The sequence below is a fragment of the Chelonia mydas genome, chromosome 3 (genome assembly GCF_015237465.2).
Source record: "Chelonia mydas isolate rCheMyd1 chromosome 3, rCheMyd1.pri.v2, whole genome shotgun sequence".
Lineage (NCBI taxonomy): Eukaryota > Metazoa > Chordata > Testudines > Cheloniidae > Chelonia > Chelonia mydas.
Window position 1 is genome coordinate 37,269,778 of NC_057851.1, and position 27,978 is coordinate 37,297,755.

The 27,978-nt window shown below is 40.7% G+C and overlaps 1 protein-coding gene across 2 annotated transcripts; it reads right to left on the minus strand.

The window, feature by feature from the left end:
• Window positions 1–270: 270 nt before the first annotated feature.
• ACP1 (acid phosphatase 1) lies at window positions 271–27,973 on the minus strand. Of its 2 annotated transcripts, none has more exons than XM_007055659.4 (6): window positions 27,819–27,973; window positions 20,652–20,725; window positions 20,257–20,370; window positions 6,007–6,068; window positions 786–891; window positions 271–638 (listed from the first exon to the last, which is right to left on the minus strand). In XM_007055659.4, exons 1-6 carry the CDS (start codon window positions 27,859–27,861, stop codon window positions 561–563), a joined length of 477 nt encoding a protein of 158 aa, XP_007055721.1. In that variant the 5' UTR covers window positions 27,862–27,973; the 3' UTR covers window positions 271–560. The 2 variants fall into 2 exon arrangements, with proteins under 2 accessions (XP_007055721.1, XP_007055720.1); XM_007055658.4 differs by lacking the exon at window positions 20,257–20,370 and adding an exon at window positions 20,430–20,543.
• Between the last annotated feature and the right edge of the window lie 5 nt (window positions 27,974–27,978).

The following is a 27,978-nucleotide window of genomic DNA, read 5'->3' on the forward strand; positions in this document are numbered from 1 at the left end:
GTTAAATATCCAGAGACTTGTCTGCAGCAAAGTCAGCACCATAGCCTTGTCTGAAATAAACAGTCCTGAAGGATGCAGCTATTTTTGTTGAAAAATACAGCATTCATCAGTTAATGCTCAATATATGTACATCTGTGTCAAAACATTAAAGCTTGTGTTTCTCAAATTCCTTTTTAAGAATTCTTAAATGGGATATATGTACAAGAATGTAAGTTTGTATTACACACAAAAAAAGCAAAACATGTTTATTTTATAGTACTTAGACACTGAAAGAGTTCATAAAACATATTTATTCTGCTGATCTCTGAATGAAATACATTGTTACACTGATGCCTGACAAAATGGCTGATCCTCAAATACAATTTTTAAAACTTTTCCAAATTCTTCTGAGTTAGGCCATAGAGTAGCTACAATACAAAACTAAAATTAAGAAGCTGCAATTAGGATTTACCACAGAGATACAATATTACATTTTAAATACATCAATCAAGTGAAATTTATAACACACTTCAAAGAAGGAGCTAAATATTATTTCCTTTTAGAAATAAAATAGCATGGCACTAATGAGACTTCTCCAAAAATGCCTTACAGCATCTAACACACTGCTCATAAACAGTCTCAAAGTCTTTTTCATTTCCCTGGAAAAAGATAAGAAAAAAAAGGGGTAAAAATATCTAGCCACCCAGATTTAAGTCTTCAACAGCTACTTTTAAAATTGTGTTTGTTTTACAATCATACATACATACTAATGTTTAAAAGTTCTCAACTCAATTTGTGATACTTACATAGTATGGATCTTCAATAATAAGCTGTTTCTGTGGATCATAGCACCCAAGGAGTTCAATTTTAGCTGTACAGTTTTTAACTTGATTACTTTTTCTTTTCAGATCTCTGTAAAATAAAAAAGTAGCAATTTTGAACCACTGTTTTCATGGCGGTGGTGTCTGCTCCATTTGGAATCAGCATTATAAATTCAATAATTCTAGAAAGTTTACAGGGTATGAATGAAGATGAAAGAGCTGCTATACTTTCACAGTGCTGTGTACTCTATGTTGTTGCTTACTTTTGTTAAATGTCAAGGTCATCTATATAAAATGAAGACTAACTGGAAAACAAATAAATCAAGCAATTGGGTTCTCGACAATGACCTTAATTTGGCTTTAGTCACTAAAAAAAGTTTAAAATTCTTTTCTCCCGTTATTTTATGCATTATTTTCAGTGTCTCCCTTTAGCTTTCGTTATACAAAAGTCTCTTTGGAACATAGTCAATATATTTCTTAAAAATATGAGTAAGCTTCTTCCAGGTGTCCATGAGATGTTACTTCAATTGTTCTGTTTTTGTAAATTCTCTTAGCTCTGCCTTCAATTCATTTAAAAAATTCTTCTGTTGTATTCATATTACATTGATTGCTGAAATGCTAAACAAAGTCTTTCTTCCCATCAGTGTTTGTAAACATGTGGACGAGCACTTCTGATCATTCCGCTTGCTTCTGTTGATAAGGTATGTTGAGAGCCCTATGCTGTAATACCAAAGTTCTTATATAAAACCTGACCCAATACCAATCACAATGGCTAGCCAGTCTCACTTTAGGACTCTCAACACACCTTAACAGAAGCAAGCAGAGTGCTCTGATTCTGGGGCATGTGTGGAATGAAAGGCTTCCAAACCTGTGAAGGTATCCCCTTTCCTCCCGCTGCTGGTAGTATGCCAGCAGCTAGAATGAGTCTGCCATCCCAGGCACTGTGGTAGAACAACTTCGAGCACCACAAGGCTGTTCCTAGGGAAAGCTGGATGCTACTGGGGCCGAAATCCAAGATCCAGAATGGTAGCGTAGATGGCAGAGTTGGCTGGGTGCAGAGTCCTCTTCCCACTGTTAGGCTGCTTCCCTGGCAGGAGCCAGAATGAATTTCAGTTCTCCCAAGTAATGTTAAGATCTTTTGAAATCACTCCAGTTCTACACTTCCAATATTTTTTCCACTTGCTTCGGTATAGCTCTTTTCACTGTGTCACTGACATCTTGGTAAGTGTAAAGGACACCAATATAAAATTAAGAGTTTAAATGAAACGAAGTAAAACACCTAAGTATATCGTTTAGTCACTGACTAACACGTCAGTCAATTCAAGTGCCATACACAGAGTTGTTGCATGATTGGGTTGTAAAAAAGGTGGCCATTCACAACCATCTGAAAAAACTTATGACTGATTTGTATAATTTCATCTTTATTTTTTAGTCTTTAAATCCTGAGAACTTTCAGAGGGCCATTGCTTAGAATTTCAAACCCATTTAACCACTTGGCCCTGGACAAATGCATCCCCCAATTAGGAAGAAATTTTGCTACTGCTATCCAAATTAGCAAATTAGTCAGCTATTGTCATGCACAATTATTAAGCTCAACATGGTCCCGGGGAGACATGTTACCAGAATTAAAGCGAATAGTAGCAAACAAGCATTATTTTTCCTAGGATAATAAAGTGGCTTTTTCACACACAGCCCTTTCTGCCCTCTCTAGCTGTAATGATAAAGATTCTTTTGACAGAACAGAATCTTTGAAAATCTGAACCTCACACCACTGTTTCCACCAGCTATGGAAGGTGGAAAACGGAGCAGGGCAGGATCTCTCTGTCAATTGAGACCTGCTAAATTTTCTGTTATATGCAGGTGTGTATACCCTAAAGCCCCAAGTTTTGCCCAAGAGTCTTTTAAGGTGTGAAGTGAGCTGTCTGTGGAATCTGCAAAAAGCTTCTGGCCATCAAGAGGTAATTCCCCATGGTAGATTGTAGCTCTCATGGAAACCCAGACAACTGAAGCCAGGAAGCTCACCTCATCACTACTGTGATGGAAACAGACTTGGCTGCAGCATTATTTCAGGTTTCACTAGATGCTGTGAAAGTCTTTGAAAAAAGCTGGCCCTCCCTCATTATGGCACTGAACTGTTCGCAGTGTTCCTGTGGTAAATGGTCAATAAAAGCCTTAAACTTCTCATGGTTCAGGTAATCATATTTTGATATCAGTGAATAGCTATCCTGAATTGAAGTGTTGATGATGAATACTCCTACGGCCAAACAGGTCCAGACATCTGGTCTTTATTATAATGGGTGGCCTTTTGGGTATGCCCCCTGTCCCTGTCACTGACTGCATCCACAACCTGAGAGTTTGGTCCCATGTGAGAGAATAAAAACCTCAGCATCCCTGGCCAGGACGTAGTATTTTTTTAAATCAGTCCTCTTGCATTTGTGAAGGGGGCTTGAAGGGAGGGAACTGCTGGAGTTTGCCAGATGATCTTGGCTGGCTCAAGGAGGACTTCATTGAATTGGCAGTGCCACCTGTGCTGAGGTAGAGGTGTGCAATACATTCAGGAGCCTATGATGAAAATCCTGGGCCTTCCTCTAGGGGAATTTGCAGGATGTCAGTGACCCAGTTAATAAAATCCTGGAATTGCCTAAAGTCATCAGCCAGCGATGGCAGTGATGGCCTTTGCTGCCTCATCAGGTGATGGTGATGATGATGAGATTTTTGTAAGTGAGGGTAATCTCTTTGTCTGCTCTTGCTCCTTAAAGGTCCCCTTCGGCTCAGAGTGGAGAGAAGAGAGGAATGGTATCGGGGGGTACAGACTTCTGTGTTTCCTGTGGACTGAGTGGAGGTACCTCAAAACTATTGCTGGTACACTGCCCATGGATCCCAGTAGAGCCAATGAGACCATAATGAACTGGGGGAGATCCAGTATTGGTCTCTTCATCTGTTGGAAGCCAGGGCTCTGGTGTCTTGCCTTTGTTGCATTTGCAATGGAGAGTAACAGGCAGAAAAAAATGGAGATCCTTGAACCAAAAGTTTTGAATTGGAATGCTTCTCCACATTCTGTATGGGAGGTGACAACCCCTCCTCATGGATAGTTGAAGAAGGAGATCTCCCATAAACCTGAGCAGTCAGAAAAGGAGTACTTGTGGCACCTTAGAGATTAACCAATTTATTTGAGCATAAGCTTTCGTGAGCTACAGCTCACTTCATCGGATGCATACTGTGGAAAGTACAGAAGATCTTTTTATACACACAAACCATGAAAAAATGGGTGTTTACCACTACAAAAGGTTTTCTCTCCCCCCACCCCACTCTCCTGCTGGTAATAGCTTATCTAAAGTGATCACTCTCCTTACAATGTGTATGATAATCGAGTTGGGCCAATAGATATGCTATTACCAACAGGAGAGTGGGTTGGGGGGGGGAGGGGGGGAGAAAACCTGGATTTGTGCTGGAAATGACCCAACTTGATTATCATACACATTGTAAGGAGAGTGATCACTTTAGATAAGCTATTACCAGCAGGAGAGCGGGGTGGGGGGAGAGAAAACCTTTTGTAGTGGTAAACACCCATTTTTTCATGGTTTGTGTGTATAAAATGAACTTTCTGTACTTTCCACAGTATGCATCCGATGAAGTAAGCTGTAGCTCACGAAAGCTTATGCTCAAATAAACTGGTTAATCTCTAAGGTGCCACAAGTACTCCTTTTCTTTTTGCGAATACAGACTAACACGGCTGTTACTCTGAAACCTGAGCAGTCAGTGACTCAGCAGACCGGAGGTTGCAAGGAGTGGATACTCCAGCTCATTCAGTACCGCAAGCTCTTTCGGGTTTAGGATTCCTGTGATACTGGAAGCACAACAGAACTTGGTATTGTGCCAGTGATACTGCAGAACCTATGAGAGGTACTGATGTCGGTACTGCAAGGTCTTTCTGTGGTTCTGGAAGTGCTACTGAACTTGGTACCAGTGCCTATGATGTTGCAGATGTCATGTGAAGAACTGACGTAAGTACCAAGGATTGCATTGAAGCCAGTCTTTTGGTGACAGTGATCTTGGTGGTAAAAAGCTCTTTATCACTGAGGTATGGGACTCTGATGAAGTCTTAATGTGCTTCATGGTACCTGAAGTACCCAGAGCCTCACTAGTACTCCTCTTGGGGTCTGAGGTCTCTAGTGACTGGATCTTCTTTGAAGAGAACTCTGATGTTTTGCTCCTCTTATTCCCCTTCCTTATACCTGGAGTGGGAAACTCATGATACCAGGGGCACAGTTATCGGTATCTCAGTCAAGAAGAGTGTTGGAGATGGAGGTTTTGATGTTCTCTTCCCCTTGGAAGCTCTTGGTGACAGTGATCTTGATGACGACAGGGCACTGACAGATAAAGGTGGTCCCTGTATGGGGAGGGGTGTTCTCTGAACCCAGGTCCAAAGTCAGTTCTTAAGACTTGTTAAGACTTAAAAGTCTATGATTAATTCCTCCCTCCCACCTACCCACCCCCCATTTCTTTTTTTAATGAAAGAAGAAAGGGAACAAGTGCTCCATCTTTCCAACTATTAGGTACTAAACCTACTCTAGTAACCAATTATACAGCTAAATACTAATAAAATAAGCAAACAAGTACACCCTAGACTCAGTCTCAGGCCGTAGGCAGTTGAAAAGGAACTGAGGGCAGTTTGCCTGCACAGCCCTATCTAGTCTCGGTACAGGGCACGAGGATCTGTACGGTCCATGCCTAGACTGAAAAGGCACTGCTATCAAAAATCTCTGATCAAAGGCGCAGGAGTCCTGATGTGGAGCATCACAGAGATACTACTCAAAGAAGAATTTAGAATTTGATTTAAAGTATATTTACTCTGTATATTTTGATATAGGTTGACAATTTGTGTTTTAACGATTATAAAGTTTTAACTTTTTGAATCTCAATGTCTATTGTTTAATAATTGTCTGACCCCCCCACCCCAATAATTTTCTGCAACTGTGAAAATTTAAATAGATACAAACTGAAAAAAAGGCGTAAAAATAAACATCTCATCTGTTGAAATTATATATATAGAAATAAAATTCTGCCAAATCTAATTATAACTCATAAGAAAACAAATGGCAAAAGGTTGCACATTAGGCAATCAAGCCCATCTTCTGGATTTATCATCATCTACAAAAGCAGACAGTCAAATCAGAATCTCTCTTAGCATTCTACCATACCTTACCTTAGGTTGCTTTCATCCATGCAAAGTATATAATCAAATGTAAGGAAATCATCTTTAGTAATCTAGAATTAAAAAGATTTGCTTTAACTTTTGTAGCAAAGATGTGTTTGCTTAAAATACACAAAATATTGCAAAAGAAGTTACAATTTTACAATTCTTACTGATTATAAATATGTACATATAAAAATGGAATTGTGAACCAACAAACTGGTTAATATATTCTGAGTCCAAGAGCTATCCTTCAGGTCAATTGTAACTGTTTTAACAAAACAATGAACAAATTATGATTAAGACTAAAATATGTAGTTGCACTTTTACAATAGTTTATTTTCAAAAGCTACCAACTAATCGTTTCATACCTAAGTGAAGATACTATGCCAGTTATTCATCCAGAATTATAAAAATTTTCACTCCACTCACAAACATATAAAAAAATAAACCAAGTCTGCAATAATTTTTATATGTCTCCTAGAAAATTAGAGAGACAGGGTGGGTGAGGTATTCTCTTTTATTGGACCATCTTCTGTTGGTGAGAGAGACAAATGTTCGAATTTACACAGAACTCTTCTTCAGATTGTAATTTCTACTGAAAAACTAGATTAACACATAGAAACAACATAACTGAACCATTTCCTATTTTTGCTTATGATTTTTCCATCATATTTTGCTCTTCTAAAATTAAAAGAGACAAGTCTTATCTTTAAATAGTTACCAGGTGAGGAACAAATTATTTTTCCTTGATAATATGTAATTAGTTTCTCTAGTCACTGTCCAGCTATTTGTGTATAAAGACAGGGTTTTTTAGACACAGACTCAGATACAAGACAAAATTCGGAAGGAATATGTAATGTGATACTCCCTTAAACTATTTTTCACCCAAATAATGCGTTAAAGAGCATAAACTGTTAACATTTTCCAGATTTTTTGGCTTGTAAAAGGTGTAAATTTAAACAGGCTGAGGGGCTACCTTAACCTACACCCTTGCACATCATATTATCAATTACTTTTCTTTCTATACATTCCTCTACTGTCGCCTAAGCATGAAAATTAAACAGAGTGAGCCAAGTTCAGAGGTATGTGTGGATCTACACTGTTAGTAAGTTGCTGTTGAAAGTGTGAATTTCTAAAAATCTTGACCACAGTAAGAAAATTTGTATTGGTGAAATTACATGGATTTAGTTACACTTTTGCAAACCCTTTTACATATTCTGCATGAATAAGGCTATGTGTCTCTCATGGAGGTCACGGTTTCTGTGACTTTCCGTGACTTCTGCAGTGGCTGGTGCTGGCTCGGGGGCTGGATGAGCAGGGCAGCCCCTGGGCCAGCAGCAGTTTCCGTGTGTGGGAGGGGGGTCAGGGCTTGGGAAGAGGGTTGGGGTGTGGGTCAGTTCCCAGCCAATGGGAGCTGCGGAGCTGGCACTTATGGCGGGAGCAGTACGCAGAGCCCCCCCGGCTGCACCTCCCCCTAGGAGCTGCAGGGACATGCTGGTCAGAGCCGGGTAGGGAGCCGGCCAACCCTCTACCCCAGAGCCAGTAGGGGTCCTGGGCTGTGCACCACTGCCCGCCCTACCACCATCGTGGGTCCCCGGTCCTCCAGGGTCCCCGGACCGCCCCCGCAGAACACCTGGCACCCCTGGCCCAAGTTTTATGTAGGGGTATATAGTAAAAGCCATAGACAGGTCATGGGCTGTGAATTTTTGTTTACTGCCCATGACTTTTACTAAAAATACCCGTGACTAAAACATAGCCTTATGTATGAACTAGGTAGGGTTTACTGTACTTAAAGCAAGGGCTCATCTGTATAACCAGCAGAAGTTCAAAGATATAATCCAGTGTGCACTCTTGTTTCAGAATAGAGTGCCCGTTTTTAGTTTAGCTTACACACATTTCCAACTGACATACACTAAATTGAAAAAGCAACTTTTATACCAGACAAGACTGTCCATGTAAGTGGTTATACTAGTATAACCACACTGGTTTAAATTCACAATTTAAGTTATTCTGAAAAAGCTTTCCCACGTCAGGCAAGGCCTACATCAATTTAAGGCCAAACTTTGTGCTGATGCACCGCATTGATATTGGGGGTTTACAATGTGAATCAGTGAAATTAGCTACATAAATACTAAACATCAATACTGCACAGTTCTACCCACAGTTACATACATAGCATCATAATTCAGCTTCTTGGAAGGTTTGCCTTGTAGATGTACTTTTTTGGGAGGAACTGGGGTAAGCAAAGGAAGCGTATGAGAAAGTGTCCTAGAAATAAAATAAGTTCACAGCCTGTGGAAAATCTGAACTTGTAAAAATTATGCATATGAAAAAATAGCCTCAATAGTAACTTGTAATGGATTATGATTAGACTTCCCCTAAATTGAGGTGGAGTGGGGTCTGGAAATCACATCTGGGCTAAGAGCAAACATGAAACATTTCACTCATATAGGGAATTTTTCCTGCAGTAAATGCAAAGTGTAAAACAGAGTTAGAATAGAAGTCTCAATATAATCTCATCTAAAACTTTTGATAGTACTGAGAATTAGTGAAGATCTGTTTATTTTCAATGTAAAAATATTTGCTGTATTCATACTGTGCCTTTGACCTACAAAAATATTTTTATCGTGGAAATAGCTCTGTCTTCTAGCAACTCTAATAAAACCTCTACAGGCTTACCCTCGTGGCTCTCTGCTGCTAAATGTTGGCCCAAGTGAAAATAATCTTACACAATTACGGTTGCACTGAGGACAACAAAAATAAAACATGAAGACAGATGTACTGTACACTGAAGCTACTTAAAAATTAAGTTATGGATCAGCATTATCAATGATGATAGGGCACCCCAAGTTGCTCTAAGGGTAACTTAGTTAAAAAGGAGAACAGTCCAGTAAAGGAGACTGCAGTTCAGGAGTTATTTTGAAGTCCACTGCTTCTCTGAAGAAGAGCGCTGAAGAAGTCCCCCGTGCCTCACTTGTAAAGGAGGGGAAAAAGGTTTGATTCCATAACTGCCTTCCACACCTTCTCAGGAGGAGATGCTCTCAGTGCTGTCAAGGCTCAACTCTCTGATGCTGTCTGAGCCTATACCGAGGAAGCAGGCTGCTAGAGTCCCACTGGAGGAGCATCTGACCCTACCGGGTTATGTTTAGGTTGCTGCTGCAATACCATGGAAGCCTGTGGTGATTCAATTTTCAGCAATTCCTTAAAGCTTGGGGCTGAAGTAGAGGCAGATCCTTCTGGTACTGCACCCCTACAAGTGAATAGCCTATTAAAGGGAATACTCTATATTCTAGCAAAAAGAAGAGGATGGAAGTTGATAAACAATACGAACTGAAGAGAAGCCTATCAAATGAAAAAAAGAGTCCCATTCAGCTATATCACATGAATGCAGACAACTAAATACCGACAAATTCAAAAACTGCTTCTAAACAAATGCAAGAAGTCTAAACACAAAGATGGGTGAACTTCAGTGCTTGGGATTAAAGGAGGATATTGATACAATAGGCATCACCGAAACTTGGTGGAATGTTGACAGTTAATGGGACATATTAATACCACGGTACAAAATATATAAGAATGACAGAGCAGGTCATGCTGATGGGGGCGTGGCACTATATGTCAAAGAAAGCAGAGTCAAATATAGTAAAAATCTTAAATGAATCAAACTGTACATAGAATCTCTATGGACAGAAGTTCCATGTTTCAATAATAAGAGTATAACAGTAGGAATATGCTACCAACTACCTGACAAGGATGATTACGATGATTGTGAAATGCTCAGGGAGATTAGAGAGACTAGAAAAACAGAAAACACAATAAGAATGAGGGATTTCAACTATCTCCACATTCACTGGGTACATGTCGTCTCAGGATGGGATGCAGAGGTAAAATTTCTAGACATCATTAGTGACTGCTTCTTGGAGCAGCTAGTCCTGGAACCCACAATGGGAGAGGCAATTCTTGATTTAGTCTGTGTGATGCAAATTTTTAAAAAGGATCCACAGGAGATCCTGGCAATTATAGGCTTGTAAGCCTAACTTCAGTACCAGGTAAGATGTCTGAAACTATAATAAAGAACAGAATTATCAGACATGCAGATTGAACATGATATGTTGGGGAAGAGTCAACATGGCTTTTGTAAATGGAAATCATGCCTCACCAATCTATTAGAAGTCTTTGAGGGGGTCAACAAGCACATGGACAAGGGTGATCCAGTGGATATAGAGTACTTGGATTTTCAGAAAGCCTTTGACCAGGCCCTCACTAAAGGCTCTTAGGCAAAGTAGACAGTGAGGTAGCAAAATCTGCAGACAATACAAAGTTACTCAAGATAGTTAAGTCCCAAGCTGACTGCAAAGAGTTACAACAGAATTTCACAAAACTGGGTGATTGGGCAACAAAATGGTAGATGAAATTCAATGTTGATAAGTGCAAAATAATGCATATTAGAAAACATAATCCCAACTACACATACAAAATGATGTGGTCTAAATCAGCTAAATCAAGAAAAATCTTGGAAGCATCATGGATAGTTCTCTGAAAACATCTGTTCAGTGTGTAGCAGTCATAAAAGCTAACAATGTTAGGAAATATTAGGAAAGGGAAAGAAAAGAAAACAGAAAATACCATCATGTCACTTTATAAATCTACTGTATGCCTATATCTTAATTACTGTGCGCAGTTCTGGTCAGCCCATCTCAAAAAAGATATATTAGAATTGGAAAAGGTACAGAGAAGGGCAACAGAAATGACAAGGAGAAGAGAACACTTTTCAGATAGGGAGAGATTAAGAAGCCTGGGACTGTTCAGTTTATAAGAGAGACAATGAAGATCAGATATGATAGAAATCTATAAAATCATGAATGGTATGAAGAAAGTGAATAAGGAAATGTTATTTACCCCTTTGCATGAAACAGGACCTATGGGTCACAATGAGATTAATAGGCAGCAAGTTTAAAACAAAAACATAAGAAAGTACTTCTTCACACAATGCCCAATTAGCTTGTGGACCTCCTTACTGAGGGATGTTGGGAAGGCCAAAAACATAACTTGGTTCAAAAGAGAATGAGGTAAGTCCAAGATGGGCAAGGAAGCAACTCCATATTCTGGGTGTCTCTAAACCTCTGACTGCAAGAAGCTGGGACTGGACAACAGCAGTGGATCTATTCTATTCTATTCCCTCTAAAGCATCTGGTACTGGCCACTGTCAGAAGACAGGATATCAGGCAAGATGGACTATTGGTTAGAAGCAACTGAGGCAGTTCAGCAGGATCATGCTGACCTTTATTTTCTTAGGAGTGGGGCTTGAGGATATGGAGGGTGCATGCGACACCCCTACTGGATACTGCTTTTGTCGCTTCTAAACTGTGCAAGTCGTGCAACCACACCATGAGTGGGAGCCAAATGCATGGGAACTTGAAGAACTCTAGTGCTTAATTACATGAAATAGTAATAATATTTGGACAGCAGTAAGGAGCCAAGAAAAGAATAAATGCTCCTTAATGTGTTTGGTTATTTCTCCACCAGCAGATGACTTTCCCAACCTGCTCTAAAAGATATCCCACATGCTCAACTCCTTCCTTGGATTTGGCTTTATTAGCAAAGAAACAAAATTCAGCACAAGCCTTTTCACTAGGCTTGGCTGCTTCCAAATATTCTACCTCAATACTTCTTCACCTACACCTTTCATTCCCCCCTTCCTAGAGGGGCTTTGCTAGGTGTGGTCTCAAACCATCTGCTTCATCAGAGAGCCAGAAGGACCCACTTTGGTGAGATTTTCAAAAGGTACAAATGACAGTTAGGTGTTTAACTCCTACTGTCTTTGGATACCCAGCTGCCATTTGTGCCTTTGAAAAGCCCCTCATTAATCCTTTTCCACCTGGATCAACACCTGCCAACATGGTTGGCTGTTTTGAACAAACATTGCTAGCTTGTCATAGTCCCCCCCAAAATTGTACATCTGTGTTTAGTTATATGTACAGACAGAGGAAATATATTTTATGATCAAACTCATCATTGCCTTAAGTTCCCTTTGCTGTAATCTCGCCAGCTCATGTTGCAATTTTACTCTGGATATTTCCACAAATTTTTTCATGGTTCCATTTATACCATAAAAGACTTGACAAAGGAAGATTTGAAGCAGTCACACAGAATGCAGATGTGCATGTGTGTTAGAGATTTGGTTTCTTTTTAGTTCAACTGGTCATAAGTGATCTAGAAACACCAAAGGAGAGTCTGTACAAGAAGCCCTGAAGACCTCTACATGTTTCACCATGGTAGCTGAAACAGCTTCACAGGTGAGTTTAAGAACCACTTACCTAATGTAAAAATAAAAGGAAATATGCTGCTTACAAGCAGTAAAAAAAATAAAATAAAATAAATAAAAATCTGGTACCTGTAAATGGAAAAGACAGAACTGTTCTAGTATTAAAAGCAGCAAAATTTGCAATAGTGTGTTATGTTCAATTCTGTTTGTGTTTGTCATAAATATAAAGGGAAGGGTAAACACCTTTAAAATCCCTCCAGGCCAGAGGAAAAACCCTTTCACCTCTAAAGGGTTAAGAAGCTAGGATAACCTCGCTGGCACCTGACCAAAATGACCAATGAGGAGACAAGATATTTTCAAAACTGGAGGGGGGGAGAAACAAAGGCTCGGTCCGTCTGTGTGATGCTTTTGCTGGGAACAGAAAGGAATGGAGTCTTAGAACTTAGTAAGTAATCTAGTTAGCTCTGAGTTAGATTCTGTTTTCTTTAAATGGCTGAGAAAATAAGCTGTGCTGAATGGAATGTATATTCCTGTTTTTGTGTCTTTTTGTAACTTACGGTTTTGCCTAGAGGGATTCTCTATGTTTTGAATCTGATTACCCTGTAAGGTATTTACCATCCTGATTTTACAGAGGTGATTCTTTTATTTTTTCTTCTATTAAAATTCTTCTTTTAAGAACCTGATTGCTTTTTCATTGTTCTTAAGATCCAAGGGTTTGGGTCTGTGTTCACCTATGCAAATTGGTGAGGATTTTTAATCAAGCCTTCCCCAGGAAAGGGGGTGTTGGGTTTGGGGAGGATTTTGGGAGGAAAGACGTTTCCAAGTGGGCTATTTCCCGATTATATATTTGTTAGACGCTTGGTGGTGGCAGCAAAAAAAAAGTCCAAGGGCAAAAAGGTAAAATAATTTGTACCTTGGGGAAGTTTTAACCTAAGCTTGTAAAAATAAGCTTAGGGGGTTTTCATGCAGGTCTCCACATCTGTACCCTAGAGTTCAGAGTGGGGAAGGAACCTTGGCATGGTGGCAGAGCGGTGGGATTAACTTGAAATCATTTTGAGATCAATTTGAGATTTTTTGAACCAGAAGCACAGATTTTAAAAGGAAATATTTTTTTTCCCCTTTGGGCTGCTGGAAAGCAGGTTTTAAGCTGAAAGCAGTTAGGTTTTTTTTTTTTTTTTTTGGTCTCTGCTTGGGGGCCAGAGTAGAGACAAACGATAATTGTCTTTTGTGAGCTGGAGTTCTCTCTACCTAAAGGCAGGGTAGTTAACGTCCTGCAGGGCAATTCATAAGTCTTCACAGACCTGAAGTTGTTTTTTACCTAAGAGCAACTAGAGGGGTTTTCTGTCTATTTGCCTGGAGACAAAGGTGTTAGGGTTTTTTTTTTTTTTTTTAAAGATTTTTCTGTAGGCTGACAATCACTATCAGAGAATATAGGTATCATTATACAGCACAGCAAAATTTTACAAGCCAAGTTTTTGTTTGTTTGTTTTATTTCTAACTCTCGGATGTAAAGTTAGTTAAAAACAGAGAGGCAAAGATGACAGAAACCAAGACACAACACAAATTGGAGTTAATCAGACTGGAGGCAGTGAAAGAGGCAGAAAAAGCCCTAGAAGCTGCCCACAGGAGAGAAATGGAGGCAAAGGACAAAGAAATGGAGGCAGCGAAAAAGGCAGAAAAAAAACAAGAGGCTGCCCACAGGAGAGCTATGGAGGCAAGGGACAAAGAACTGGAGGAGAAGGAAAAAGAGAGGAAGCATGCACTGGAGATGGAGAAGGCAAAGGCTCAGCAGAATATACCAACAAACCCTTGCAATCTTTCTCCAGGTACCACTTCCCATCCCAGAAAGTTCCCCACCTACAAGGCAGGCAATGATACAGAGGCCTTCTTAGAAAATTTCAAAAGGACCTGCCTTGGGTACAGCACCTCCACAGACCAATACATGGTACAGCTGAGGCCGCAACTCAGTGGACCCTTAGCTGAGGTGGTCGCTGAAATGCCTAAGGAACACATGAACAAGTATGAACTGTTTAAAACCAAGGCGAGAGTCAGAATGGGGATAACACCCAAGCATTCCCGTTGGCGGTTCAGAGTCCAATGTGGAAACCAGACGTGTCATTTATCCGACATGCCTGCCACATTGTGAAAACATTGGGATGCCTGGATATCAGGAGCAAGTGTTAAATCTCCAGAAGATTTGCCCTTCCTAATGCAAATGGAGCAGTTCTTAAAGGGTGTTCCTGAGGAAATAGAAAGATACATCCTAGATGGGAAGCCCAAAACTGTAATTGAGGCAGGGTAGATTGGAGCCAAATGAGTGGAGGTGGCAGAAAAGAAAAAAAACTGGTTGCAGTTGGAGCAGATACCAGAAGGGACAACCTCAAACCACACCCTACTACCGGGGGCAGCCCAAGGCCCCAACTACCCCCCAAGGAACCCTCCAGACACCTTATCATCCCACCACACCGTTCTCCAGCAATCCACCTCACCCCAGTGACCCCTCAGCTGGACGATGTTTTAAATGTAACGAGCCGGGGCATGTAAAGGCCAATTGCCCCAAGAATCCCAACAGATTACCGTTCATTGCACCGGAATCACACCAGAGGTCCTCAGGCCCAGGTACCTCCCAGATACCCTCAGAGCGGAGGGAAACTGAGTGTGGGCGGGAAGAAGGTCACCGCGTGGAGGGACACTGAAGCACAAGTGTCGGCTATCCATGCTTCCTTAGTGGACCCCAATTTAATCGACCCAGAGATCCAAGTGATAATTCAACCCTTCAAGTCCAACTCTTTCAATTTGCCTACAGCCAAGTTGCCTGTCCAGTACAAGGGCTGGTCAGGAACGTGGACTTTTGCAGTCTATGATGATTATCCCATCCCCATGCTGTTGCGGGAAGACTTGGCCAATCATGTGAAGCTAGCCAAGAGGGTGGGAATGGTCACCCGCAGCCAGGCTAAACAAGCCGTCATGCCTAGCTCTGTTCTGGAAACTTCTACCAGGACCCGGTCAGAGGTGATAACATCTGCAACAGCAGTAGTGGATCCAGTCCCAGAGACCCAGACAGAGCCAGTCCCAGAACTGGCAGCAGCCGATAACCCTACACAAGAGACTCAGCCAGAGCCTGAACCCCAACATAATGCACCAGCGGAGAGCGGTTCACAGTCCACGGAAACAGCCCCATCCCCTACGTCGCTTCCAGAGGGACCAAGCATAGGTCCACAATCTAATGAGGAACTGATGTCTCCAGCATCAAGGGAACAGTTCCAGACTGAACAGGAAGCAGATGAAAGCTTCCAGAGAGTTTGGACGGCGGCACGGAGCAACTCATCGCCTCTCAGCTCTTCTAATTGATCCAGGTTTGTTGTAGAAAGAGGACTTTTATACAAGGAAACTCTTTCTGGTGGACACCAGGAAGACTGGCATCCTCAGAGACAGTTGGTAGTTCCAATTAAGTACCAGGTCAAGCTCTTGAGCTTAGCCCATGATCATCCTAGTGGCCATACTGGGGTGAACAGGACCAAAGACCGTTTGGGGAGGTCATTCCACTGGGAGGGAATGGGCAAGGAAGTTTCTACCTATGTCCGGTCTTGTGAAGTATGACAAAGAGTGGGAAAACCCCAAGACCAGGTCAAAGCCCCTCTCCAGCCACTCCCCATAACTGAGGTTCCATTTCAGCAAGTAGCTGTGGATATTCTGAATCCTTTTCCGAAAAAGACACCCAGAGGAAATCAGTACATACTGACTTTCATGGATTTTGCCACCCAATGGCCGTAAGCAGTAGCTCTAAGCAACACCAGGGCTAAAAGTGTGTGCCAGGCACTAGCAGACATTTTTGCCAGGGTAGGTTGGCCCTCCGACATCCTCACAGATGCAGGAACTAATTTCCTGGCAGGAACTATGGAAAGCCTTTGGGAAGCTCATGGGGTAAACCACTTGGTTGCCATTCCTTACCACCATCAAACAAATGGCATGGTGGAGAATTTTAATGGAACTTTGGGGGCCATGATACGTAAATTCGTAAATGAGCACTCCAATGATTGGGACCTAGTGTTGCAGCAGTTGCTCTTTGCCTACAGAGCTGTACCACATCCCAGTTTAGGGTTTTCCCCATTTGAACTTGTATATGGCCGCGAGGTTAAGCGGCCATTACAGCTGATGAAGCAGCAATGGGAGGGGTTTACACTTTCTCCAGGAACTAACATTCTGGACTTTGTAACCAACCTACAAAACACCCTCCGAACCTCTCTAGTCCTTGCTAGAGAAAACCTACAGAATGCTCAAAAAGAGCAAAAAGCCTGGTATGATAAACATGCCAGAGAGCGTTCCTTCAAAGTAGGGGACCAGGTCATGGTCTTAAAGGCACTCCAGGCCCATAAAATGGAAGCATCGTGGGAAGGCCCATTCATGGTCCAGGAGCGCCTGGGAGCTGTTAATTATCTCATAGCATTCCCCACCTCCAACCGAAAGCCTAAGGTGTACCATATTAATTCTCTAAAGCCCTTTTATTCCAGAGAATTAAAGGTTTGTCAGTTTACAGCCCAGGGAGGAGATGACGCTGAGTGGCCTGAAGGTGTCTACTACGAAGGGAAAAGTGCTGGTGACATGGAAGAGGTGAACCTCTCCATGACTCTTGGGCGTATGCAGCGACAGCAGATCAAGGAGCTGTGCACTAGCTACATCCGATGTTCTCAGCCACCCCAGGACTGACCGAACGGGCATACCACTCCATTGACACAGGTAATGCTCACCCAATTAAAGTCCAACCTTACCGGGTGTCTCCTCAAGCTAAAACTGCTATAAAACGGGAGATCCAGGATATGCTACAGATAGGTGCAATCCGCCCCTCTGGCAGTGCACGGGCATCTCTAGTGGTTCTAGTTCCCAAACCAGATGGGGAGATATGTTTTTGCGTGGACTACCATAAGCTAAATGCTGTAACTCGCCCAGATGAATGATTACAGAAACTGGGACAGGCCCAGTTCATCTCTACCTTGGACTTAACCAAGGGGTACTGGCAGGTACCGCTCGATGAATCCGCCAAGGAAAAGTCAGCCTTCACCACACATGTCGGGCGGTATGAATTTAATGTACTCCCTTTCGGGCTGTGGAATGCACCCGCCACCTTCCAAAGACTTGTAGATGGTCTCCTTGCGGGATTAGGAGAATATGCAGTTGCCTACCTTGACGATGCGGCCATATTTTCGGATTCCTGGGCAGAAAACCTGGAACATCTACAAAAAGTCTTCGAGTGCATAAGGAAGGCAGGACTAACTGTTAAGGCTAAGAAGTGTCAAATAAGCCTAAACAGAGTGACTTACCTTGGACACCAGGTGGGTCAAAGAACTATCAACCCCCTACAGGCCAAAGCGGATGCTATCCAAAAGTGGCCTGTCCCAAAGTCAAAGAAATAGGTTCAATCCTTCTTAGGCTTGGCCGGTTATTACAGGCGATTTGTACCGCAATACAGCCAAATCGCCGCTCCACTCACAAACCTAACCAAAAAGAAACAGCCAAATGCCGTTCAGTGGACCGAAGAGTGTCAGAAGGCCTTTAACCAGCTTAAAGTGACACTTATGTCTGACCCTGTAGTAAGGGCCCCAGACTTTGACAAACCGTTGCTAGTAACCACAGATGCGTCCGAGCGTGGTGTGGGAGCAGTTTTAATGCGGGAAGGACTGGATCAAGAATTCCACCCTGTAGTGTTTCTCAGCAAGAAGCTGTCTGAGAGAGAAACCAACTGGTCAGTCAGTGAAAAAGAATGTTATGCCATTGTCTACGCTCTGGAAAGGCTACGCCCATATGTTTGGGGATGGCGTTCCCACCTGCAAACTGACCATGCTGCGCTACGGTGGCTTCATACCACCACGGGAAATAACAAAAAACTTCTTCAGTGGAGTTTAGCTCTCCAAGATTTTGATTTCGACATCCAACACATCTCAGGAGCTTCTAACAAAGTGGCTGATGCACTCTCCCATGAAAGTTTCCCAGAATCAACTGGTTAAAATCGTCCTTGAGATGTGGAAAATATTGTTAGTCTTTATATACTTGGTAGTATATTTAGAGGTGCATGTGTCTTATTAACTATGTTTTCTCCTAGAGCTCCAGGAAGAAATCCCAGCCAGCGTTTCACCCTATCTGTGATTTGGGGGGGCGAGGGGGGGCGTGTCATAAATATAAAGGGAAGGGTAAACCCCTTTAAAATCCCTCCAGGCCAGAGGAAAAACCCTTTCACCTGTAAAGCGTTAAGAAGCTAGGATAACCTCGCTGGCACCTGACCAATATGACCAATGAGGAGACAAGATATTTTCAAAGCTGGAGGGGGGAAGAAACAAAGGCTCGGTCTGTCTGTGTGATGCTTTTGCTGGGAACAGAAAGGAATGGAGTCTTAGAACTTAGTAAGTAATCTAGTTAGCTCTGAGTTAGATTCTGTTTTCTTTAAATGACTGAGAAAATAAGCTGTGCTGAATGGAATGTATATTCCTGTTTCCGTGTCTTTTTGTAACTTACGGTTTTGCCTAGAGGGATTCTCTGTGTTTTGAATCTGATTACCCTGTAAGGTATTTACCATCCTGATTTTACAGAGGTGATTCTTTTACTTTTTTTTCTATTAAAATTCTTCTTTTAAGAACCTGATTGCTTTTTTCATTGTTCTTAAGATCCAAGGGTTTGGGTCTGTGTTCACCTATGCAAATTAGTGAGGATTTTTAATCAAGCCTTCCCCAGGAAAGGGGGTGTAGGGTTTGGGGAGGATTTTGGGAGGAAAGACATTTCCAAAGCAGGCTCTTTCCCGATTATATATTTGTTAGACACTTGGTGGTGGCAGCAAAAAAAAAAAAAAAAGTCCAAGGGCAAAAGGTAAAATAGTTTGTACCTTGGGGAAGTTTTAACCTAAGCTTGTAAAAATAAGCTTAGGGGGTTTTCATGCAGGTCCCCACATCTGTACCCTAGAGTTCAGAGCGGGGAAGGAACCTTCACAGCATTGTTACATAAAAATTAGAAACTGGAAAAGTCAACGGAGGACAGTTAGTATGATTGAGGGAATGTAGTCAGAAAGGTTAGAGGAACTAAGCGTGTACTCTTTGGAAATAGAAAAAGTAAAGGACGACCTCAATAAGGTCTACCAAAATTCTGAAGGGAACAAAAAGGAAAGATGCTAACAAGACTACTTGATCTTGTGTCAAATGCAAGAACTAGTGGCATGAACTCAAGCTAAGGAAAGGTCAGGTCCTAAAGGAATACTCTATACGCAGAGAATAGTTAATGGAAATAAGTTATGTGCATTTATTTGAATGTCTAAGTCATTTAAATACATGAAATTATGTTTATTTCAGTGCATCTCTCTCTGGAATGCAATGCCTGAAATATACTCACTAAATAAAAACTGAGGTGGGCATTTCCAAAACTTCAGTCTGTTTCCCTTTAGTGAATGGTGCTGCCCTGACTCTTAGCGAGAGTGCCCCAAGTTATGTTTACAAAAATTATCTAGTTGTAATTCTCCTTTGAAGATATTTTGATATTATTTCCACTCTTGGGTCTGAGCTCCTTAGTGTGAGACAGGAGCTCCTTCAACTCAAAGAATTTTGACCCTAAGAGCAGCAGTACCAGGGCAGAGTACAAGCCAGGTCATCTATTGGACCTGTACAATATAAATGCTGCCCTTCGTATCAGTTCCTTCACGTGCCTGGGATGTGCCATGGACTCACAAGATAAGACAATGCAAAATTATTCAAAATAGAAGAAATATGCTTCAGAGAAAGAATATTAAACATTTAAAGGTAGGGTTTTCAAAGTCACTCAACTGTTGGCCTTAGTCTCCTCCCAGAGACTTCAACTAGAAGAGTGAAGCCAATGCTGAGTGCTTTTGAAAATCTCACTTAATAGTCAATCCTCCTAATATTTAATATTCAATCAAATAGCTGTTAAGATTGGTATGAGAAATTATGGCTAAACAAAATTATTAGTTCTGTCAAGAAATAAAATGTACTCTTTTCTACCTGCCGTGCTTTATGGGCTGTCTCAATGCCGTGATTTCTTAGACAGCTTAAAGCCCTTGCATCTGGGGAGCACCCCACGTTCCAGTCAGAAACAGCAGCACTGTCTGTCATCCACTGCAACAACAACAATAAAAAACACAAATACACATTTAAAGGAAATAAGAGTACAGTACCTGTCTGGCAATATGATTCATGGTAATGCCATGCTTCCTCATACAAGTCTGTCCCCGAAAATCAGGAGGGTTGCCTATTTCATAAGTAGATGTTGCTGCACTGTCTATCCTCCACTACAGAGAAACAAATTCAAATGTTTATGTTTTCCTTCTCACAGCTTATGTAATACTGACTGGCTAGAAGAAAGTATATTTTGGCAACAGTAAAAATAAACAACTGACCTTATTTTCAATGTTTTCATCAGTTACAAGTTTTCTAAAAACTGCTTCAGCTATGGGTGATCGGCAAATGTTCCCTAAAGAAACAAGAGATTGAACTAAAGTTTATCTATGGTAAAAGAAGCAAGATAGGACAGGATTTTAGTTCACATAGTACTTTTATAGTTTATTTTATCATATCCCCTAGGCAAATCCACAGCAGTGGAGTCAAGCCAAGGTCTCTGGAGCAGTCTCTGTTTATTTCCATCTCACTGCACCAGGGGAGTGAAGGTACTGCCCCATGGAACTTGCCACACAAGGGGTCACGTATCCCTTGCATATGATCCCAAATCTTGTACCCCTCCTGTATGGTGTACTTATATTGCTTTTTTTGTCCCCCTCCACAAAAAGACTTTCTGTAACCATAACTGAAAAAGCAGAATTTTGAACTGTATCTCAAATGGATGTTAATACTGACATTTTCTGTCTTGTCTTTCATAGTTTTACTCATAACAGTCTGGAACTTCTAGGGTCTTCAGATGTCCCATCCCCACAAATCCTCTATGCACTGGCAACAAGTAGGATACATTTCTGACTATGATTTACTGGATGATTTGCAAAAGTTTGCTTGAAGTATTTATCTTAATGGCCAGCATCGTTGTTGAGAGAAAATTTTCCATTGCCTTTTTACCCCTTAAAAATGTTTTAAACAAACACTGCAGAATGCTAAAAATATTTGGGAATATATCACATCCTTGCCCAAAGTAAATAAAGTTGAATACCAAAGCAAGAGTCTGCCAATGCTATTGTTTGGGCTCCTCTTTTTAATGATACCCCCATAGATAAAACTTTCATCCCACAGTCTGCTTTTTCATATTCTACCCCTTCCCCACTTCAAATGTTTTGGAAAATTGAAAGCACAGTTATGTTATCGGTTATGCCATTTATGTTCATGATATTAAGAAGTATGATATTATTCCACTGTAGTAAAACACTATACTTCCATTCTTTCAGACTCAAAGGGAAGGTAATAAAGTATTCTGTTGAAGATTCAGGAAAAGTCAAACCACTGATCTGGTGGAAAGCACTGGCTAAGCACCTGGAACTAGAGGGTTGTTGAGCTACTTGTGATGGCAGGAGCCTCTTCTGGAGGTGCACAGAGAGTGTTTCCTTAATTTGGACTAGTTCATTCAAGTTTGAGAAACTAAATGGGAGTTGAAAAAAGTAGGAAAGCTTGTTTTCCTTTGCCAATCTACGAATAAAATTGAGGAGGGAGAGGATAGCTCTACTAGCTCTAAAAACCTCAAAGGGCATGGTGACCAGAAGCAATCAATTAAAGTCACTAACAGTTAACACTTCCTGTTTTGTTTAATAAATCAATTAGTTTTAAATGCAAAAGATGTTTTTGATAAAGAAAAAAAAGGAGTTTATGTACCCAGCACTCTAGGGTAGTTTTTATTTAAATAATAAACAACTTTAAAATGGATTTCTGTGAATTTTTAATTGAATTCAAATTTGTCAAGCTGCATTTGGAAATCACGAGTAAAAAAAATTAATATAGTAATAAAAAATCCATTTTCCAAAATAATAAAAATATAAAAATTAAGAATCTACATAAATGTACATAAACCTGTGTAATTGCTTACATAAGTGTATATGGTGCATCCTCATGGTTAGCAAAAAGAAATACAAAATTTAGTGTAAAGGCTATATTTACTTGCAAATCAAAATGCTTTCACGATTATACCAACCAATGTGAATGAACCTGTCTTTAGGAAAACAAAAAGAACAGATGCAAAACAAGATTAAAATGGATGATTTAAGTAAAGGTTTCCTGCTTGCTGATTTAAATCATGATTAAAAATGGTGATTTAAAATTAATCCATCCTGTCAAAGGCAGGTTTTTAAACAGTGAATAACTGTCTGAAGGAGTAGCCTGTAAGGAAAAGTAGTATTATTGGACACACAGTAACCTACTGAGAGGACAATGGAATTTTGCTGGTGTGCCAATGGTTGAAGTAAATGTCTTGCCACATAATTAAACTGAAACAACAACATTAAATAAGCCTGAAATACATTTCACTTTCAGCCTATTGCACATTGCACACTAAAATATGTTGAAGGAAAGTTATATAACATGGTTATAGACCTTCAGGTGAGTGGTGGATACTAAATTATAGCCTAAGCAATCCAGTAATACTTGCTACCCAGATGAATCTATTCTGAAGCTTCTCACAGAGAGAACAGCGGTTATCATTTAATATTCTGTTACAGCGGTGCTTGATATCAAACAAACAATTCACACTTTTTTGATGTTTTAGTTCACATTCAAATCAATAGGGTATATTTGTTTTTCCATTGAAGGGAAGTCACTTTCTTTCACCTCACAAAAATCAGAGTTCCATTTTTGATTTTGAACAGTACCAGATGGTGGCGGTGGTTTTTGACAGTGGTACAATAAGATGAGATCAGATTTTAAAAAGTTTAAATTAATGCTTCATTAACATCACCTTTTGAAGGGTCATTCAACAAAAGAAAGTAATCCTACAGTAATTAATAGATTTCACTTCCTTCTAAAACATATGTGAAAGTCTTTTAATTCATTAAAAAAGATGGAAGCTAAACGAAGATATTTTAATGCAACATTAACTTTTGAGACTGTCTCAGTCATGTCCCGAAATTCAGAATTACGACTCTGAAGCAACTTAGTTCTAACCCCTTTTGTGCAAATTATCTTATTACAGTAAATAAGATCTTCACATTTTATGATCATACAGAACCTATGGTAATTAAAATGCAACACAGTATGTGCATCTGCAGTTCGCGAAACAATGTGGTTCTTTTGTAGTACATATAAATTTATTATTTACCACACTGGTAAATCTATTTGGAAAGCCACCATATAGAAAGTGATGACAATATACACAAAATAGACTTTTCCCTTCAATCTCTTAAGCAACAGAGTAGGTACCACAGACAGGAGAAAAATGCAAACTTCCCCGTATTGTACCAGCAATATGCCTCAGCCCTGCAACGATTAACTGGGGCAAGAGATAACTCGATGCCAATCGACACCCTTGTTGACAGATTTAGGGGACATCATGGGTAGAACACATACGAAGAATGGACTATTTTCTCAGAAGAAATAGTCCCTCCACTAAGAGAGAAGTAATGTTAGCATGGTTGAGTGATGAAACTTGCTTTTTCTATAGGCAGAATGCTTCATAGCTATGCAAGGCTAGAAGGGGTCAGAGTACACTTCTAGATATGTGATATTGCACAAGAGCCCTATATACCAGACGTTCTCAAACAGTGATCTGCGAGCTCCATTCAGGAGGTCCGCAGATAGTTCCCTCTAAGGTGCATGCCTGGATGGCTGCATAAGAGAGAATGAAGCGCCACCCACTTAATTAGTGGAGCCGCTCAGGCGTGGCTCCACTAATTAGGTGCCTGGACCCTGGAAAAGACGCACATGTAAGGTGAGGTGGTGGCCTTGGAGGGAATAGGGGGTAGGTGGTAGAGAGAAGTGGGGTGAGAAGAGATGGTGGGGGAAAATTGAGACGTGCAGGGCTGCGGTGGCCAGAGAAAGATGACTTTCCCCAGCTCCAGAGCTGCAGCTACTGTGGAGAGACTGCCCTCCTTCCCAGCCCAGCTCAGGGGCTGCCATGGCGGGGGGAGAGAGGGCACATCTATCACATTAGAAAGGTAAGACTACTGATATTAAAATATGAGTTGTATGCTTTTATTTGCAGAACAAAAAACTGTTCATTATTAGCAATTTTTTTTAGATAGCACTTTTATCCAAAGTGCTTTACAATAGTTAGCTAATGGTACATATAACATGTGGAAAGATCATTAAGTGGTCCGCCGAGACACTCAGCAATTTTCAAGTGGTCCGTGAGAAAAAAGTTTGAGAAGCACTGCTATACTACTTCAATAAAAGTAAAGGATGACATATCTAATTGAAACTGTAGGGTGAATACAAGCATGCAAAAGATATTACCTAGTTTTATAATAAATAAGATAAATTGGAATTTCACCACAACACAAAAGCCATCCATCAACTCCAGCAAAAAGTGTATGGATTATTTTTTAGAGGATTACAATCAGGATCTCTTAGATGAAGAAACACAACGTCCCTCATCCACTGTATACATTATAGAAATTTGCACTGGTAATGTACATATGCAGCATCATTATAAAGATGAATTTACATCAATGTAACTTAATCTGAAATTACCAGAGTAAACTGCACCTGCGTAACCCCCACTTTAGAATGGTGCAGTACATACACATTAAAGGTTTGCATTGGTATAGGTAAATTAATGGGTGAGCTACTACAACAAAAGATACTACGTAAGTGTAAAAAGAGTAATTTTTTTTTAAAATGTCTTTCCTTAAATTAAATAAAAACTGCAACTTGTTCACCTCTTCTCAGTTCCAATTCCTTTTTATGTATTTGGGTTACTTATGTTGCTGGATACTTCATTTATTCTTCTGTGGTAGGAAAAAATTCAGAAGCAATCTAACTATGCAACTATTAAGTAGGTTATATTTTGCTATGTAATTAATATCTGCTTCTCTTGTTACAAACAGAAAACAGATGTTAAGTGAATATTTGACTATTAGTTTTTCAAAACAAATGTAGAAGTAAACAACCTGACTTCACATGAATCCTTGCACTCTCTATAATCAACTCTCAAGTGGATATCTTCAGAAATGACAGGCTGTCTCTCCCTTCCAACAACTGAACACTTGAAATATTGGAAGTTTCAGATATTTGCAATGGGTGTTAAAAATAACGTTCATATTTTTGAATTGATTGGGCTCAGCTTTTATTCTTTTTAATCAAAAAGATATTACATATACTTAAAATTATACTAATGCATCAAGATTACTTTTTAGGGCACAGGGAAATTTTAGATAACTGCTGAAACACAGCAAAACCCAACACTGGCAGAAGGAAAGCTCAATGCAATCTTAAAATACTTTAAATGAATGAAACTTTGACAGGTCAGCATTTATTAAAAAAATAAAGCTGTTTCCCACATCATTCAGTCCTTTTTGTCACATAGCACCAACTCTTTTGGGTAGCTAATATAAGATGAAGGGAAATTCCAGGGGAGTTGACAACATTTATTACAGTGATTTCACCCCATTGCTTGTACTTTCTGACTTTGTTCATTCTTCCCTGAAAATAGCGAATATGATTTTTTCTCTCCATTCCCAAGTTTCTCTAGTATTATTTAATATTGGACTAGACACAAAGAGTATGCCATGTCCCTGCCCCAGAGAGTTTACAGTCTAGATGTGTTCCATTAACGGTTATTATCTGTTTTATTTACTGCAGACAGAAGACCTTATCAAGCACTAAACTGTAATTTGCTGTGTAATGAATATCTATTTATCATTACAAATGCAAAGCAGATTGTGTGCATATATTTATTGATGGTTCCATATCACAGATCTAATTTAACGAATGAAGACTTGTCTTCTCAAGGATCATCTTCCAGTGCATCAGGGAGATTTTAAGGGCCAGGTAACCAGACTCACAGAATCATAGTAATATAGGGCTGGAAGAGACCGTCAGAAGTCATCTAAGTCCAGCCCCCTGCACCAAGGAAGGACCAAGTAAACCTAGATCATTTTTGACAGGTCTAACCTGTTCTTAAAAAATACCTCAGAATGATGGGGATTCCACAACCTCCCTTGGAAATGTATTCCAGACCTTAACCACCCTTATATTAGGCGGTTTTTCCTAATATCTAACCTATATCTCCTTTGCTACAGATTAAGCCCATTACTTCTTGTCCTGCCTTCAGAGGACAGAGAAAAATTAAATATAGTCCTTTTTTAACAGCCCTTAACATATTTGAAGACATCTATCAGATTCTCCCTCAGTCCTTTTTCTCAATACTAAAGATGCCCATATTTTTTAACTTTTCACCATAGATCAGACTTCCTAAACCTTTTATAATTTTTGTTGTTCTCCTCTGGACTCTCCAATTTGTCCACATCTTTCCTAAAATGTGGAGTTCAGAACCGGATGCAGTACTCCAGCTGAGGCCTCACCAGTGCAGAGTGGAGTTGAACACTTACCTCCTGTGTCTTACATATGACACTCCTGTTAATACACCTCAAAAAGATATTAGCCCTTTTCACAACTGCATTACATTGTTAACTCATATTCAATTTGTAATCCACTAACTCCCAGATCCTTTCCAGCAGTACCACCACTTAGTCAGTTTTTCCCCATTTTGTAATAAAACATTTAATTTTTCCTTTTTAAGTGAAATACTTCTCATTTCTCTTCACTGATGTTCATCTTGTTGATTTCAGAAAATTCTCCAATTTGTTTGCAACCCCTCCAAGCCTGGTATCACATTCAAATTTTATAAGCATAGTCTTTGTCCCATTAGCCAACTCATCAATGAAAATACTGAATAGTATCGTAACTTCTCTGCAAACTTTGGTAGGTAGGTACTAAACATGAACACACAGCCTGGCGTTACACTTACTATGACACTGTACTAAGCCCTCCGGGCAGAGATAACAGCTTGTTGGGGTGGGAAATAGATTAGGAAGGGGAATGATGGTGGGTGGGAGATACCAGAAGTGTTTATTACATTGACAAAAAGAAAAAGAGTACTTGTGGCACCTTAGAGACTAACCAATTTATTTGAGTATAAGCTTTCGTGAGCTACAGCTCACTTCATCGGATGAAGTGAGCTGTAGCTCACGAAAGCTTATGCTCAAATAAATTGGTTAGTCTCTAAGGTGCCACAAGTACTCCTTTTCTTTTTGCGAATACAGACTAACACGGCTGCTACTCTGAAACATTACATTGACAGGAGCTCCTCCCCTGTTCAGGGTGCACATCTACCCTTCCCTTGCAAAAAAGCCCCCCCCACTGATCTACTCACCTTCTCCTCCTTCCTGGTGGGGAGGGGAGACTCTATTCAGAGTACGGGAGAACGGACTCTACTCCTATCCCCTTTCCAGCAGGGAGGCTGCTAATTCCCTCCCCACCCCTCCTGCGGCTGTCCCGGAGCGAGGCGGGAACGGCCTTCTCTCCATCCACCAACCATGGGTGCCTCAACCCCCAGGAGCTCCTGTCCCCTTCCCACCACAGCGCTGGGGACGCGTCCCCGCTCTGCTCCACTCCTGCCTGAGCGGCCGCCCCGTACTTACCCAGACACACGAAGAGCACAGACTTTGCTTCCCCAGCCGCCATCTTCCTTTCCAGGCAGCACCAAAGAAGGGGGGTCCTTCCGTCTCCGGACTGTCGTGCAAACCTCACCGCGCTTTGCGGCACCACTCGTTAAAGCCGTCCGTTGTTTATGCCTGATCG